Here is a 14166-nt window from a genome sequence, read left to right as displayed (position 1 = left end):
TTTTCCTTCCCCCCCCCTTTTCCTTCCCCCCCCCTTTTCCTTCCCCCCCCCTTTTCCTTCCCCCCCCCTTTTCCTTCCCCCCCCCTTTTCCTTCCCCCCCCCTTTTCCTTCCCCCCCCCTTTTCCTTCCCCCCCCCTTTTCCTTCCCCCCCCCTTTTCCTTCCCCCCCCCTTTTCCTTCCCCCCCCCTTTTCCTTCCCCCCCCCTTTTCCTTCCCCCCCCCTTTTCCTTCCCCCCCCCTTTTCCTTCCCCCCCCCTTTCCTTCCCCCCCCTTTTCCTTCCCCCCCCTTCCCTTTTGCTTCCCTTTCCTCCCCCCCCCACTTTTCCCCTCTCCTTCTGTGTGTTCATATTTTAACTCAGAAAACAAGAAGACTGAATATTGCTGAAATTCTCTTGGCCCTGTCAAGCTCTGCTTTCCACCTCTCCCACCCAAGGGTGCTTGATGCTGTCCTTGGCTACCATTGAGGAAGGATTTTGGTTTATATGGAAATTTCCTGCTGGATTTCCTAGAAGCAAAGGGCTGGAGGATATTATGATAGAAGCACGTAGAGGGAACGGAGCTCCAGGCAGGGATTGCTGGACAAAGAGACGAGTGCTGGGGTAGAAGGGAGATCCTGAACCCTGAGACCAGAACAGAGCGTGGGATGAGGAGGAGGAGAGGCTGGGGAGGAAGAAAAGTTAAGGTGAAACTCCATGGTCTGCTTAAGTCAGTGTGTGATCCGCTGCCACATGAGACGATGGTCCCACCATCTCCTTCCCCAGCCACTCTCGCTTGCCTGGCCCTGGTGATTGTGCAGCCCCCAGGAGACGGGGACCAGCTTGTGGGAAGAGGAGAATGAGGTGAGTACGAACTGGGGGCCAAGATGTGGAGGGGACAACCTGAGAGTCTGTTCCAGGTGGGATGGAACTGGTGTCTTCTGGCACCAGTGCTTCTGCTCCCCTGTTATTCTGCCAGGGGCAACTGGGAGAGGATCAGAAGTGACCAGAGAGCTCTGGAGGCCATGGGTAGGGACATGGGGACCTGGGGGGTGGTCTGCTCAATCCTGCTGGTCAGGGGAAAGGGTGGGAGGAGGAGGCGCCTCTGATGTCTAATGCTGATGCACAGGGACTAAGCGTGAGGAACCAGAGATCTGTGTGTGGTTGCAGGGCCCTGATGTCATTGACATAACGGAGATGTGGTGGGATGGCTCACAGGGTGGAGTGGTGCCATGGAGGGGCATTTTGGGAAGGACAGGCTGGGGTGACAGGGAGCTGGAGTTGTCCTTCATGTGAGGCAGCTCCGGGTACCTGGAGCTCTGCTGGGAGCAGTGAGGAGCCACCTGAGAGCGTATGGGTCGGGATTAAAGAGCTGACCAGTCTGGGTGACGCTGTAGTGTCTGTCCACTGTAGGCCACCTGATCCCAAAGAAAAGTGAATGAGGCCTTCTGCAGATGGCTAGAAATGGCCTCATGTTCACCGGCCCTTGTCCTCCTCATGGGTGACTTCAGCCGCCCTGATATGTGCTGGTAGGACAACCCAGCAGGGTGTAAACAGTCCAGGAGGTCCCAGGAGAACATCAATGACAACTCGCTGACCCAAGTGATAGGTGAGCCAACAGGAGAGGTGTTCTGCTGGACCTCAGACCCACCAGCAAGGAGGAGCTTGTTAGAGATGTGAAGGTCAAATGCAGTGACTGTGAGATAGTAGAGTTGAGGATCCTGAGGACAAAAATCAAGGTTTCAGTGGACTTCAGGAGGGTGGACTTGGGCCTCTTAAGGGGGGTGCTCCAAACAGGCCCGTGGGATAAGGCCCTGGAGGAAAGAGAGGTCCAAGGAAGGGGGTTGATACTAAAGGGCCATCTCATCCATGCTCACATGTAGCCCATCTCACCAAACAGCGAGTTGCATACAAATGCCACGATGCTGCATGGATGAACAAGGAGCTCTTGGCAGAGCTCGGACTTAAAAAAGGAATGTACAGAAGGTGGAAGCAGAGAAGAGTAACCTGGGAGGAAAGTGGAGGCACCATCTGGGTATACAGGGGTGATTTAGAAAAGCCAAAGCCTACGTGGAATGAGATCTGGTGGGGGATGTCAAAGGCGACAGGAAGGGCTTTTGTAAGCAGCCAAGGAGCAAGAGGCAGACTAAGGAGGATGGGCCCATTGCTTAGCAGGGTGGGGGACCTGGCGGCACAGGTCCTGAATGCTGTTTCACATCAGCCTTTACTAGCAGGACCAGCCTTTGGGAATGTAGGAACTGGTCAGGGAATACTTGAACTGGAGGTACACCAGTCCATGGACCCTGCTGAGACACAGGCACAGGGCTGAGCGAGCCGGCAGGTGTTGTTGCTGAGCCGCTCTCCATCATCTTTGAAGGGTCTTGGAGAACAGGAGAGATAACTGAGGACTGTAGGAAAGCCTGTGTCACCCCTTTCTTTGAAAAGGGACAAAAAGAGGGATCCAGGGAAGTACTGGCTGGTCATCCTCATCTCAGCCCCCAGGTGATGGATCAACTAATCCTGGGAACCATTTCCAGACACATGAAGGACATAATCAGGATGGATCACCAAGGGGAGGTGATGCTTGACTGAGACGATAACCCTCTGTGCCTTGGTAGATGGGGGAGAGCAACGGAATCTGGAATCTTGTGTCCAGCTGTGGCCCCTCAGCTCCAGCAGGACAGGGAACTGCTGCAGAGAGTCCAGCGCAGCCACCAAGATGCTGCAGGGAGTGGAGCATCTCCCGTGTGAGGAAAGGCTGAGGGAGCTGGGGCTCTGGAGCTGGACAAGAGGACACTGAGGGGGGACTCATTCCTGGGGATCAAGATGGAAAGGGGGAGTGTCAGGAGGATGGAGCCAGGCTCTTCTGGTGACAACCAGTGACAGGACAAGGGGCAATGGGTGCAAACTGGAACACAGGAGGTTCCACTGAAAGATGAGAAGCAACTTGTTTGGGGTGAGGGTGTCAGAGCCTGGCCCAGGCTGCCCAGGGGGGTTGTGGAGTCATTCCAACCCGCCTGGACACCTTCCTGTGTAACCTCATCTGGGTGTTCCTGCTCCATGGGGGGATTGCACTGGATGAGCTTTCCAGGGCCCTTCCAACCCCTCACATTCTGGGATTCTGTGATGTTGTCTGCCTTGACTTCAGTATGGCTTTTGGTGCTGTCTTCACAGGATCCTCCTAGAGAAGCTGATAAGGTGTGGGCTGGTCAGCAGACAGCGAGGTGGGTTGGAAACCGATTGAATGATCGGGACCGGCGGTGGTGATCAGTGGTGTGAGTTGGAGGCTGGTAATTAGTGGTGCACCTCAGGGGTCGTCACTGGGTCCAGTCCTGTTCAACATCTTAATGCTCCAGATGGTGGGGCAGAGCGCCCGCTCGGCAGGTTTGCTGCTCACATGAAACACGGAGGAGCGGCTGATGCACCAGAAGGTTGTGCCAATGTCCAGAGGGGCATGGACAGGCTGGAGAAATGGGCCAGCAGGAACCTCATGAAGATCAGCAGGGGAAGCGCGAAGTCCTGCCCCTGGGGAGGAACAATATGTGCTGGGGCCACCACACCGGGAAGCGGGGTTACAGAAAAGGCCCTGGGGTTCTGTTGACCACCAGGTTGACCATGAGCCAGCAATGTGGCCTTACTGCAAAGGTGGTGAATGGTCTCCAGCTGTGTTATGGGGAGTGTTGGCAGATCTGGGGACGTGATCCTTCCCCTTAGCACTGGATCTCATCAATGTATATAAATAGAGTGGGCGTGAAGAGGATGGAGCCAGGCTCTGTTCAGGGGTGCCCAGTGCCAGGACCAGAGGCCATGGGCACAAACTGAAACACAGGAGGTTCCCTCTGAACATATTTTGACTGTGATGTTGACCAGGTTGCCCAAGGAGGTTCTGGAGTCACCATCCTTGGATGTATCAAAAGCCACCTGGACATGGTCCTGAGGAAGTGGCTCTGGGTGACCATACTTTAGGTTGGACCAAATGGACCCCAGAGGTCCCTTCCAACCTCAACCGCTCTGTGACTGCCCCGTGGGTGGCAGCCACTCATTAGTTTGGCATAAACTGGTCATGAAGCAAGAAGGTAGTGATGGAGGCTGAGAGAGGCTGTTGGAAGGAGGGAGTGGACAAGTATCTGTGTGTCTTCCTTCTGGAACAAGAGTCAAAATCTTTGAGCTGGGATTGGCTGGGTGGGCAGGAATCAGCCCTGTGGGGTGGAGGGAGGAGCAGAGGCTGGAGTGTTGCCATCACAAGAGGGGACACGTGCGGTGCTGCCTGAGGCGCTGTACTGGTGACCGGAGAGTGGGGACGTGAAAACTCGGCGTAATCCCGTGAGTAAATTCCAGCAACTGGGAGCTCAGATGTTAAGTCACAACGTGGGAGGTAGAGCAGCTCATTGGTGAGTGTGGTGAGTTGGGTCCATCATGGACCTCCATGGGCTGCAGGAGGATTCTCTACTCCACCATGGACCTCCATGGGCTGCATGTGGGTCTCTGTTCCACCGTGGGCTGCAGGTGGGTCTCTGCTCCACCATGGACCTCTGTGGGCTGCAGGTGGGTCTCTGTTCCACCATGGACCTCCCATGGCCTGCAGGTGGATCTCTGCTCCACCATGGACCTCCATGGCCTGCAGGTGGATCTCTGCTCCACCATGGACCTCCATGGCCTGCAGGTGGATCTCCATGGGCTGCAGGTTGGTCTCTGCTCCACCATGGACCTCCCATGGCCTGCAGGTGGATCTCTGCTCCACCATGGACCTCCCATGGCCTGCAGGTGGATCTCTGCTCCACCATGGACCTCCCATGGCCTGCAGGTGGATCTCTGCTCCACCATGGACCTCCATGGCCTGCAGGTGGATCTCTGCTCCACCATGGACCTCCATGGCCTGCAGGTGGATCTCTGCTCCACCATGGACCTCCGTGGCCTGTAGGTTTATCTCTGCTCCACCATGGACCTCCATGGCCTGCAGGTGGATCTCTGCTCCACCATGGACCTCCGTGGCCTGTAGGTTTATCTCTGCTCCACCATGGACCTCCATGGCCTGCAGGTGGATCTCTGCTCCACCATGGACCTCCGTGGCCTGTAGGTTTATCTCTGCTCCACCATGGACCTCCATGGCCTGCAGGTGGATCTCCATGGGCTGCAGGTGGGTCTCTGCTCCACCATGGACCTCTTTGGAGGTGGCTGGAGCTGGTTCTATCTGACATGGAGGCAGCTTCTGGTGTCCTCTCCCAGAGGCCACCCCTGCAGCTCCCACCCCCAAAACGTTGTCCCGTAAACCTAACCGAGTGGGTCGGAAGAAAAGATGTGGAAACTGAAATTCTCGAAATGACAACTGATAAAGAAACTGCAGCTCCTAAAGAGAAAAGAGCTGCAGACAGAAACTTCAGGATTAAGCTCACTTGATGTGAGGTTGTCTAAGTTGGGTAAGTGTATAGGAGTTAATTAGGATAAAGTGTCTACATTAGGATTGGACTTAACTGCTACCCTAACCAGTGTGTTCCAGTTTCAGTGTTGAGTAAGATTGTTCTTCTTAAAATTAATAATCTCGAGTTTCTGTTGTAGGAATTTTTCCATCTATAATTCAAACAAGCTAAAGCGATGACGCCGGTTCATTTGAGGAGCGTAGTTTAGTTATCACAATGACACAGAAGAAAAGTTCTGCTCACACGGGTCAAGTTTTGTGTCGCCGCGTTGTGGAGCGTTGAAATAAACCAAACCAAAAATAATCCTCCGAGCGGCTGCATCTCGACTGTTGTGGAGCTAATGTGAAGTTGAACATTAAGTAGGAATTTGCCACTGATCATCTTTTTTAATAGCAGAAGCATCCTGCAAATCCCAAACCTGCAGCTCTGCCTCAAATTAAAACTCCCACCAGGCTGGATTTGAGCAGAATTGGGAGGTTGGGGTGTCGCTTGGGCGGGATTTTTGGTTTGAAGATATAAAGGACAAGTGCTCTTTAGAACCTTTACATTCCAAAAATGTAATTTGTTTCACTTTGAGTCCTTAGAGTTCTTTTTAATTTAGTGATTATTAGGCTTATGAGTCTTTTTCCTAGCCCTGATCCTGTGCCTTAGGGTCAGTCAGTGCAGCTCCATGTTTTAAGCAGAAACTATGTGATGATCCTATCAAGGACCCTTGTAGTCTGGGGGCGTCTCATTAATAGACGTGAACTTCATCAGCATCCCTGAACTCTGTAACGGCGGAGACTCTGAAGCTGATGGGAAGTTTCTTTGCTCGTGCCGAAAGCAGAGTTTTGTGCCGCGGGTTTGTCTCTTGGTGATGGGATCATGTCCTCGCTGCTCAGGGGCTGTATCGGCGTGAGAAAATGGGAATTTTGCAGTGACTCCAGCAGGAGAAGGTGGGAGCCCATCCTAGATGCGGGGTGCTGTGCACCGCCAGTGTTCCGGAGAAGATCCATCACAAACAGATCAAATTTGACGCCGAGTTGCATCATCAATCCTTGCAATGAAATGGCAAAGTTAACGGTGCAGCATCTGGCTGGAGGGCTGGGCCCAGAGTGCTGGTGAACGGGGCTGCATCCAGCTGGTTGCCAGTCACTAGTGGTGTCCCCAGGGGTCAGGGTTGGGTCCAGTCCTGTTGAACGTCTTTATTGATGATTTAGATGAGGGGATTGAGACCATCATCAGCAATTTGCTGATGACACCAAGTTGAGAGGGAGTGTGGAGCTGCTGGAAGGCAGGAGGCTCTGCAGAGGGATCTGGAGAGACTGGAAAAATGGGCCGATGGTGTCCTGTCCTGTATCCAAACCAGCGTGGTCAGCAGGCCAAGGGCAGTGATCCTTCCCCTGTGCTCTGCATTGGGGAGGCCACACCTAGAGTGTTGTGTTCAGTTCTGGGCCCTCAGCTCAGGAAAGAGATTGAAGTGCTGGAGGGTCCAGAGAAGAGCAACAAGACTGGGGAAGGGACTTGAGCACAAGCCCTATGGGGAGAGGCTGAGGGAGCTGGGCTTGTTTAGTCTGGAGAAGAGGAGGCTTAGAGCTGAGCTCAGCACTCTCTAGAACTACCTGAAGGGCAGTTCTAGCCAGGGGGGGATTGGGCTCTTCTCCCAGGCATCAGCAATAGGACAAGAGGCCATGGGCTTCAACTCTGCCAGGGGAAATTGAGGCTGGAGATCATAAAGCAATTCTGTGCAGAGAGCGGTCAGGCATTGGAATGGCTGCCCAGGGAGGTGCTGGACTCACCAGCCCTGCAGGTTTTTAAACTGAGATTGGACATGGCACTTAGTGCCATGATCTGGTCAATGGACTGGAGTTGGACCAAGGGCTGGACTGGATGATCTCTGAGTGCTTTTCCAACCCAGTCCATTCTGTGATTCCGTGATCTGCAGGGTTCTCCCAGAGCAAAACTGTGTTAACAATAAACTCCCTCATTTGCAAACACCTCTGTGGCTACAGAGTTGGGTTTAATAGATGAACTTTTATGGTTTTTTAGCCTTCACTCTCCTTCGGTGAGTATTTTAATTTCTTTTTCCTTTTCTGAAGAAGCTAATGAGTAAAAATGGGAGGAAAATCAAGCGTTCTGAAGCGGCTGAGCTTCTGAGCAATTTTGTGTGTGTGAATGTGACTTCTGGAAGAAAAGCCCCAATGAAATGTGGCAGGCAACCCAGAATGAAAGAAAACTTGTAATAAATAACTCTTGATTAAAGTGTAGGTTATGGGAGTATATGAAAAACACAGACATTACACAACTCAAAATCATATCCTGGTAACACGCTTGAGAAATAACTGACTAATGAATGTCTGAAATTGCTGCCAGACTCCTTTGAAAAGTCACGGAAAACTGAGAGAGAGATAAAAATGTGACATCTGGAACCAAGTTACAATTTCCCCTGCAAAGCACAAGAGTTGCAAAAAGAAAATCCAAGACGAAGCCGTCCATGGGGAGCCCTTTTTCCTGATAAACGCAGCAGTTTCTGCCCTAAAACAGACAAGCGGACCCTCCTCACCCCCCAGGGCAGGATTTTCTGGCCTCCTAGAAAAAGGATGAGCATAAAAACACTGGTTATAATTTTTTCCATCCGCTGAACCTTTTCCAGCTCTGCTGTGTTCCGTGGTCGATTTGATGGAGCGATACAGCCCGTTGTGTTGTCACCCCTTTGGTTCTTCGCGGTCAGCCCTTGTCCGTAACACTGAATTAGCGGGTTATCATCACCGATCTTTGCCGTTTCGCTGCTCGTTTTCCTTTCCCAGATATTTTGAGGCTATTTTGAAGCGCCCAAACCGCAGCAGAACTTCCCGGGGGCCTTCCACCATCAAACACCAACTGCTTTTTCCTTCCTTCTTCTTACTTAACCTTCCTCTCTTCAACCACGGCGCCTTCAAATCCTTTAGCGAAGGGTGTCACAAAACTGTTTCAGCTCTTCGTTACCCCCACGGTTTTGATCCTCTGAAGCGCTCGGACGGGTTTGTGAGCCAAGAAGAGTGAAGCCGCGTTGGCTTTTCCCAAGTACAGCGGTAACACTGCTTAAAGACGCCACTTTTCCTTATCCTTCCTGATTTATCCCCGTGGCTCATCACTCCTTGTTACCCTTCACTCCTTCACTCCTTGTCTCTTCCACAAGACAACCTGAACTCGGAGCCTTGGGCTGCTGTTTTGTGCCCCCCCTGCAGAACCTTCCAGCTCCTCCACCCGCAGTAAATTCATTTTGCCTTCTCCTCGCTCAGTCTTGCTTTTATTTTTATTTATTTTTATTATCGTGCGCGCACAATTTCTGGCTGGCGCCCTCATCTTGCTGCGCCTGAAGAAGATAACCACTAGATTTCACCCCCCTAAATGTTTTTGCTGTATTTCAGCTCATTTTTGGCCCGTGCTGAGCCTTTTATGTAGTGACGGGAGTCGCTGCTCCTCAGCTGTGGAGCCCATTAAATATCGGGCAGTTTATGCCTACGCGGCAGTGAAAATTCAAGCTTTTAGCACATGCCGGTTGCCTTTGGGTACCACGTGCTGGGGAGGATGCTCAGCCCCAAACCGCCGCTTTGCAGACTTAAAATCCAAACTAAATTGGCTTTGACAAGGCAGGATCTGGAGGGAAAATGTTTCTTGCCGAGCTAAAAGGGAAAAGGTGCTTTAAGCTTGTGGTTTTGCTGAGTCCGCCTTAAATCCTAGGGCGGCATCAAAGTGAGAGGAGTCCTGTGTTAATAACCCCAAGAAGTTAAATTTCCCATTGCAAATTGAAACCCGGTTAGAAAAAAAATACCATAAATCACAGTAAACTGCCCTGAACCTTAATTTGTTCTTGTAGCTCTTATTTGGAGATTTGGGAGAGCTCTGGGGGATTTAAGGCCCCGCTTGGCTTCTCGCATTTCTGTTCCCCGCTTTCCCATCCCCGTTTATTTGAATTGTGTTTGGGTGCATTCATGGGTTCTACAATCAGTTTCTTCCACCTCTTTCCCGGGGAAACCTTTTCCCTAAACTTAATTGCAACACGTCTCAAATGACTTGTCTGAGGCTTTTGATGGGTTTGGCACTTTCTGCTGTCTCCTCCTTCAAAAGCCCAACTTCTGTTCCCCCCACACACCCAAACGTGCCAAGCCGAGTGCTGTGACCGTCCCTCCGGAGCCGAGACCCGTCATGGAGCAGCTTGGAGCGTCTCCCCGACAGCCGCTCGGTGCGGGGTCTGCGGCCTGAGCTCCGCAGGCAGCGGCCGTGGGGCCCGTGCCCGCTCACACCGCAGCGGGCCGGCTCCCCTCCCGAGGAACGTGCGCTCCGGGCTGTGCTTAGAGCCCCAGAGCTGGTGCCGTACGCAGAGCAGACTTCCAGGCTTTTCGGTGTTTCTGGAGGCAGATCCTCAGGAATGAACGGGAGGCAGCAGAGCCGCGGGAGGGCCGGCCGGAGCTGGTGCCGGCGCAGAGGCCCAGCCCGAGCGCAGGAAAACACGGACCTTTGTATCTCCAGAGGCCACTCGCACCACCGTCCAGTCCAATGGCGACATTTCACCACTGGATCCTTCTGCTCCCCGTCCGGCCTTTTGTCTCTGACCCCACACGGGCCTTTGGTTCGGCTGCGGTTGTTTCTGGTCCACGGCCTTGCAGGTGCTGTGTGATCTAAATAAATCCTTTCTTCTCAGCAAAGTGCGAAACAGGCCCCGCTTTGCAGAGTCTGTGGTGTCTCTGCATCAGCCTTGGGTCGTTGTTTTCCCAGTCAGCACAAAATAGGCCTTATCTTATAAGAGTTCAGTGTAGTTTGTAGTTGCTTTTGGTAAATACAAGCAGGACTTTATAGCTTAATATTTTAGCAAATCCAGCTTACCAAGTAACATGAATCAAAGAGTATATTAAAAATCATACAGCCTTCTATCTCTAAATAATCCATTACATTCGGTGTGCATCTGCTTAAGCTAAATGATTAATATTGAACTTGGATTGGGCTCATGCACTGACCTGTGAGCAGTAAACCCATCGCCATACAGCTCATGTATTCAGTGGGGAGAGCTCAAGGTGGCTCATCCAGGTTGTCGCATTTATTGAATGAAGTGGTTGGATTTGCTTACACGCCAAATGAATGGTGCTTCTTGTGCAAAGCTGTATAGATAGTAAGTGTGGCCCTTCTAAGAGTGGGGTAGAACAACGTATTTTATAAAGGTTGCGGAAACAGGGAGAGAAAAGTCTTAGCGTCACTTGTAGTCATTGGGAAGTTCCTACAAGGGTGTCTTAGCACACATGCTTTGCGGCCTTTGAAAGTTCAGATTTCACCTGGTCCAAGGAGGTTTCGCAGGAGCCACAGCTGGTTTTGGGGGCCGCCGCTGCACGTTGGGGCTGCGCTGCCTGCGGCGGGAGCGCGGTAAAATGGAGTTCTTGCTGCTTTTTCGGGGGGTGATTTTGGTGCGGGGTGGGGGCTTGTTGAGCAAAGTGCTTTCCTCCTGAAGTGCCCTAATGCTGAAGTGAAAGCAGAGACTGAGCAAAAAACCTTCAGAGATAAGAGGTGAAAGATTTTATTTTCCTCTCTTAGGGGAAATAAACCACAGAGGCTTAGGAATGGCTGCTGGCGTTGGGAATGGCTAATTGTGGAAGTTGTTGGGGGTTTTGGGGGAAAAGGTGGAAAGGAGACAAGCTGAGGTGCTTTGTAGAGTTAACACTAATCCTAGAGGAATGGAAACGGCCTCTGGTTGCACCACGGGAGGTTCAGATTGGCTATTAGGAACAATTTCTTCCCCAAAGGGCTGTGGGGCATTGGAACAGGCTGCCCAGGGCAGTGCTGGAGTCACCAGCCCTGGAGGGCTTGAAAAGGCATTTAGATGATGTTCTCAGGGACATGGGTTAGTGCTTGAGTTGGGTTATGGTTGGACTCGACAATCCTGAAGGTCTCTTCACTGCAATGTGATTCTATTCTATGAATGTGCAGGAGTCTTCCTAAAACCTGCAAGTTTTCTGGGCTGAACTGGGGGCTGAGGGGTGGGGAAAAGGCAAGAAAAGCATAAATAACGAATAAACCCTTTTTTCCATCAGACGTGCCAGGTGTGCCAGATGATGCTGCCCAACCAGTGCAGTTTCTGCGCTCACCAGCGGATCCACGCGCACAAGTCCCCGTACTGCTGCCCCGAGTGCGGCGCCGTCTGCCGCTCCGCGTACTTCCAGACACACGTCAGGGAGAACTGCCTGCACTACTCACGCAAGGTCGGATTCAGGTTCGTGCGGCTCCGGAGAAACCAAAGAGGAACGGCTAAGTGGATTTCAGAGGTTTCTGAGAGTGGAAATTATTTCGGGGCAGGTTTCAGCTGGAAGGTGCTCCTGTTGACTTCAAGTTTCAGACGGGCATCTCGGTCTTGATATTTTCACAGAATGTGAGGGGTTGGAAGGGCCCTGGAAAGCTCATCCAGTGCAATCCCCCCATGGAGCAGGAACACCCAGATGAGGTTACACAGGAAGGTGTCCAGGCGGGTTGGAATGTCTGCACAGAAGGAGACTCCACAACTCCCCTGGGCAGCCTGGGCCAGGCTCTGACACCCTCACCCCAACAAGTTGCTTCTCATCTTTCAGTGGAACCTCCTGTGTTCCAGTTTGCACCCATTGCCCCTTGTCCTGTCCCTGGTTGTCACCAGCAGAGCCTGGCTCCATCCTCCTGACACTGCCCCTTTCCATATTGATCCCCAGGAATGAGTCCCCCCTCAGTGTCCTCTTGTCCAGCTCCAGAGCCCCAGCTCCCTCAGCCTTTCCTCACACGGGAGATGCTCCACTCCCTGCAGCATCTTGGTGGCTGCGCTGGACTCTCTGCAGCAGTTCCCTGTCCTGCTGGAACTGAGGGGCCACAGCTGGACACAAGATTCCAGGTGTGGTCTCCCCAGGGCAGAGCAGAGGGGCAGGAGAACCTCTCTGACCTACTGACCACCCCCTTCTAACCCACCCCAGGTCCCATTGGCTTCCTGGCCACAAGGGCCCAGTGCTGGCTCATGGTCACCCTGCTGTCCCCCACATGTCCCTTTCCCCTACACTGCTTTTATTTTCAGCAAACAGATTGCAGACCTTAATCCTCTCAATGTCTGTAAGGTCTGTGTCAGTTCTAATGGACTGAGGGATGTGTGCATTCACAAGGCCATACATTATTTTCTCTTGTGCCTCTACAAGTCTCCAAACAGTTCTCATTAGATGAGACAGACCGAGGAAGGCTCCTGAGGTTATGGATGTACGTTCGTCATCTTTTTTCCAACCAAACTGATTGCTTTAATCAAAGACGTCACTTTTCCCTGCAAACCTTTTCTCATCGGTGTGTCAAGGTCACCTTAGCTCCAGCACAGCTCTTAAGATGATTTGCTCGGGAGATGAATGACAGACAAGGTGGCCCTTTCAGATGCCTTAAAGTACTGTTTTTAGTTCGATTGCCATTAGATACTTTGAGATTTCAAATTAACGGGGCAATTTCTGCTCTTGAAGCTGTTCTGTTGAGGTGTCTGCAGTTTCAGGAAGCTCCGCTGTGCGGTTTGGTCTGAAATCCCACTTAGGTTTTCAAGGGCTTTTTCTTTCAGCTGTGAAGACAAGAGACGCATAACAAACTGATTTTGAATTTAATTATATACAGATAAGATTGGGTTTTTTGATGTGGGATGTGATTTGAGGGGGCACGGCCCACAACAAAGAATTAATTCCATTGCAAATGAAGTGGCTGCGATACTCAGGCTGCTTGAAAATGAGAGAAGGGGGAAAGCTGGAAAAATAAAACAAACATGTTTTCCCTGAGATGGAAAAATGGGAATGGAGTAGATGTCAGAAAGTAACCACGGGTTTAGTGCAGTTCTTTGGACTTCACCGAGAGTTTGGTCCTGACTCTTAACTGGTATTTTTAAACACATTATTCATTGCAGAGGTATGACAGGAATATCTTCATGATGCCTTAATCCTTGTCAGGAACAGGAGCTTCCATCCATCTACCGGTGTCATTAGCAAATATCTGCTTTCTGTGCCAGAGACATTAATAAGATCCAAACCAAGAGCTCAAGAATGATACTTACGGATCTTTTAGGCTTCTCTAGAAGCTGAATTTCTTTAACTTCTCCTCTAATTGGCATCTGCTCCGGCTTATCTCCGAAAAGCGAGTCCAGCAGACGGGTGAACGTCTGGCCGTGCCGTCCTTGTCCTGCCGATGTCATCGGCATCGCCGAAAACCAAAGAAATAAATCCGAGCTGCAGAACCATATCTAGATAATCTGTGGCATCTGCCCTGCGGCCACAGAGAGGCTTCTTTTCTTTCCCCTTTGTTACTTGCAGAGCTGAAAAGCTGAGGACTTCTTTTAAATCCTTCCCAGGATCAGCTCGACTTTTGCCGCTTCTCACTATATCCCTGTTTTCCTTGAATTTCTGATGCGTAACTTTGGGTTTGGTTTTGTGAGCAGTCCTTATTCTGTGTCCTTTTCTGCTAATACCCCAATGCATTCAATGACGTTCGGAGTAAGATTGTTTTATTTGAGTTTCACAGAATCCCAGAATGTGAGGGGCTGGAAGGGCCCTGGAAAGCTGATCCAGTGCAATCCCCCCATGGAGCAGGAACACCCAGATGAGGTTACACAGGAAGGTGTCCAGGCGGGTTGGAATGTCTGCACAGAAGGAGACTCCACAGCCCCCTGGGCAGCCTGGGCCAGGCTCTGACACCCTCACCCCCAACAAGTTGCTTCTCAGATTTCAGTGGAAGCTCCTGTGTTCCAGTTTGCACCCATTGCCCCTTGTCCTGTCACTGGTTGTCACCATTTTC

General features: G+C 51.6%; 1 protein-coding gene across 7 annotated transcripts in view; it reads left to right on the top strand.

Annotated features, from left to right (window-relative positions):
* The window catches only part of ZNF592 (zinc finger protein 592), a 41416-nt gene that overhangs the window by 11445 nt on the left and 15805 nt on the right, over window positions 1-14166 (top strand). For all 7 annotated transcript variants that reach the window (XR_013922646.1, XR_013922647.1, XM_080351518.1 and 4 more), the window contains exon 4: window positions 11433-11611. Coding sequence is in view for 5 of the 7 variants with exons in the window: in XM_080351518.1 (XP_080207644.1) it covers window positions 11433-11611 (179 nt within the window). In the remaining 2 variants the exon portion in view is untranslated. The remainder of the gene's footprint in view (window positions 1-11432; window positions 11612-14166) is intronic.

Source organism: Nesoenas mayeri (assembly GCF_963082525.1).
Source record: "Nesoenas mayeri genome assembly, chromosome: 11".
Taxonomy (NCBI): domain Eukaryota; kingdom Metazoa; phylum Chordata; class Aves; order Columbiformes; family Columbidae; genus Nesoenas; species Nesoenas mayeri.
The sequence above is the reverse complement of the archived record's forward strand: the minus strand, read 5'-3'. Positions and strand labels throughout refer to the sequence as shown.